At 58.3% G+C, this 2,203-nt stretch overlaps 1 protein-coding gene across 1 annotated transcript; it reads left to right on the forward strand.

Moving 5' to 3' along the window:
- Positions 1 to 336: 336 nt before the first annotated feature.
- On the forward strand, positions 337 to 1,975 carry ETH_00014500 (uncharacterized protein; the record flags this gene model as incomplete). Its single annotated transcript, XM_013380355.1, has 2 exons — positions 337 to 1,254; positions 1,531 to 1,975. Coding segments are annotated over 2 exons (1,363 nt in total), but the record flags the coding sequence as incomplete, so codon positions are not given.
- Positions 1,976 to 2,203: the final 228 nt, after the last annotated feature.

Consider the following 2,203-nt stretch of genomic DNA (forward strand, 5'->3'; position numbering starts at 1 on the left):
CTTAGGTGGCTTGTTGGGCCTCATTACAGCATAGTTCTGCTGCTGCCTCTGATCTGAAATTTCTGCAGCAGCAGCTGCTGCTGCTGCTGCTGCTCTAAACGGCTGCTGCGCCCATGAGCAGCAGCAGCAAGAACTCGCTAGCAGCAGCAGCAACAACTTGAGACTGTAGTGTCATATAAGCTTTTTAATTTGCCCTGCTTCCGCTGCCACTGCCCAGACATTGGCCCTATCTGCAGCAGCAGCAGTCACAGCAGCAGCAGCAGCAGCAACGGCGGCGGCAGCAGCAGCAGCAACTGCAGCTGCACGCAGCCACTTTAGGACCGTCTTCACTGAAAAATGACTCAGGAGGACACTCAGAGAGCTCGGCAGCAGCAGCAGCAGCAGCAGCAGCAACAGCAGCAGCAACAGCTGCTACGGCTGCAGGGTGAAGGGCTGCAGCAGCTGCCGCACCAGGACAAGCACACACACCAGCAACTGCTGCTGCTGCAGCAACACCAGAAGCAGAAGCAACAGCAGCTGCTGCAGCAACAGCTGCAGCAGGAGCTTGAAACTGCTGCTGTGTGCCTGCAGCTCCCACAGCTCACCATCTCTGCGGCAGCTCTTCGAACAGCAGCAGCAGCAGCAGCCGCAGCAGCAGCCGCACAAGCTCTCTGCCCTGTCCACGGCCTGCGCAGCAGCAGCAGCAGCTGCTGCTGCTGGTGCAGGACACAGGGACTTCGCGCGCTCCCAGGATATCCCGAAGCGCCCACTGCAGCAGCTCCTGCAGCAGAAGTCCCAGCAGCAGCAGCAGCAGCATCCCCAGCAGCAGCAGACCCAGCAGCAGCAGCAGAGCAGCCAAATGGGCTGCAGCACCTGCCGAGCCATTTGCTGCTGCTTGTCTTCCACTTCATCGGAGTCACTAATGGCGGACTACTGAAAACAGCTGCGGTGCGTAAGCCCAGCAGCAGCAGCAGCAGCAGCAACAGCAGCAGCAGCAGCAGCAACAACAGCAGCAGCCGCACTGCGACAGGACCCGCAGCAACTTCCCTTCACGCTGTTTATCCTGGCGCCCCGGGCAGCTGCAGCAGCAACAGTAGCAGCAGCAGCAGCAAAAACGTCACCATTAGCAGCCACTTGCAGAGAAATACCGCAGCAGCAGCAGCAGCAGCAGCAAATGGTGCTTGCTGCTGCAAGTGGGGTGTGCATGCAGGTCTGCCGCCGCTTCCGGCTGGCGCTGAGAGAAGACTTTTTGTGGCGAAACTTTTTCAACACGAGGTTCATGCCTAAGCTGGTGAAAAAAGGGTTTAGGGTTTAGGGTTTAGGGTTTAGGGTTTAGGGTTTAGGGTGTAGAGGCCTTGGGGTTTAGAGTTTAGAGGCAAGGGTGAGGGCCTAGGGTTTAGGCTTTAGAGTTTAGCAATGAGCGGTCACGGCTTAGGGCTTAGCACTCAGGGTTAAGCGTTGATAAAGTTCTAGGGTTTAGGGTTTAGGGTTTAGGGTTTAGGGTTTAGGGTTTAGGGTTCACGGGGGGACCAACTGGTGGTGCTTCTTCAGAGCTCATCGGTGCGACAATTCTACGGACTGCCAGCGGATCCTCCTGACAGCAGCAGCAGCGGCAGCAGCACAACGCGGAGCAGCAGCAACGAGCACAGGTTGCAGTCAGCAAGCTGCAGCAACTGCAGCGGCAGCAGCAGCAGCAGCAGCAGCAGCAGCAGCAGCAGCAGTAGCAGCGCCTCACCAGCCCTCAGTGCGCCGTCCTGCGCGAACGGATGCAACTGCAGCAGCGGAGCAGCAGCTTGCTGCTCACCAGAACTCCAAAGCAGCAGCAGAAGCGGTAGCAGCAGCAGCGGCAGCAGCAGCAGCAGCAGCACAGCAGCAGCAGCAGCGCGCAGCGTGTCTTGGTACAACTTGTACTGGGAAAAGGACAGGCTCGAGAAGAAGTTTTCGCTGGGACTTTTTAACAGAGAGCTCACTCTCAAAGTTGCAGAAGAAGGGGTGAGCAGCAGCAGCCAAAGTAGCAGCAGCAGCAGCAGCAGTTGCTGCTGCAGTAGCATAGCGGGGGCTGCTGCAGCAGCAGCTCTGCAGCAGCTCACCAGCAATTGGTGCTGCAGGCGGTGTTGCTGCTGCTGTCGCTCCTGCTGCGTGCGTTGCTACACTTGCTGTGACTGATTCTGTGGCCAGGACTGCTCTGGCTGCTGCTGCTACTGCTGCTGCTGCTACTGCTGCA

The sequence above is a fragment of the Eimeria tenella genome, genomic scaffold (genome assembly GCF_000499545.2).
Source record: "Eimeria tenella Houghton genomic scaffold, Eth_scaff537, whole genome shotgun sequence".
Lineage (NCBI taxonomy): Eukaryota > Apicomplexa > Conoidasida > Eucoccidiorida > Eimeriidae > Eimeria > Eimeria tenella.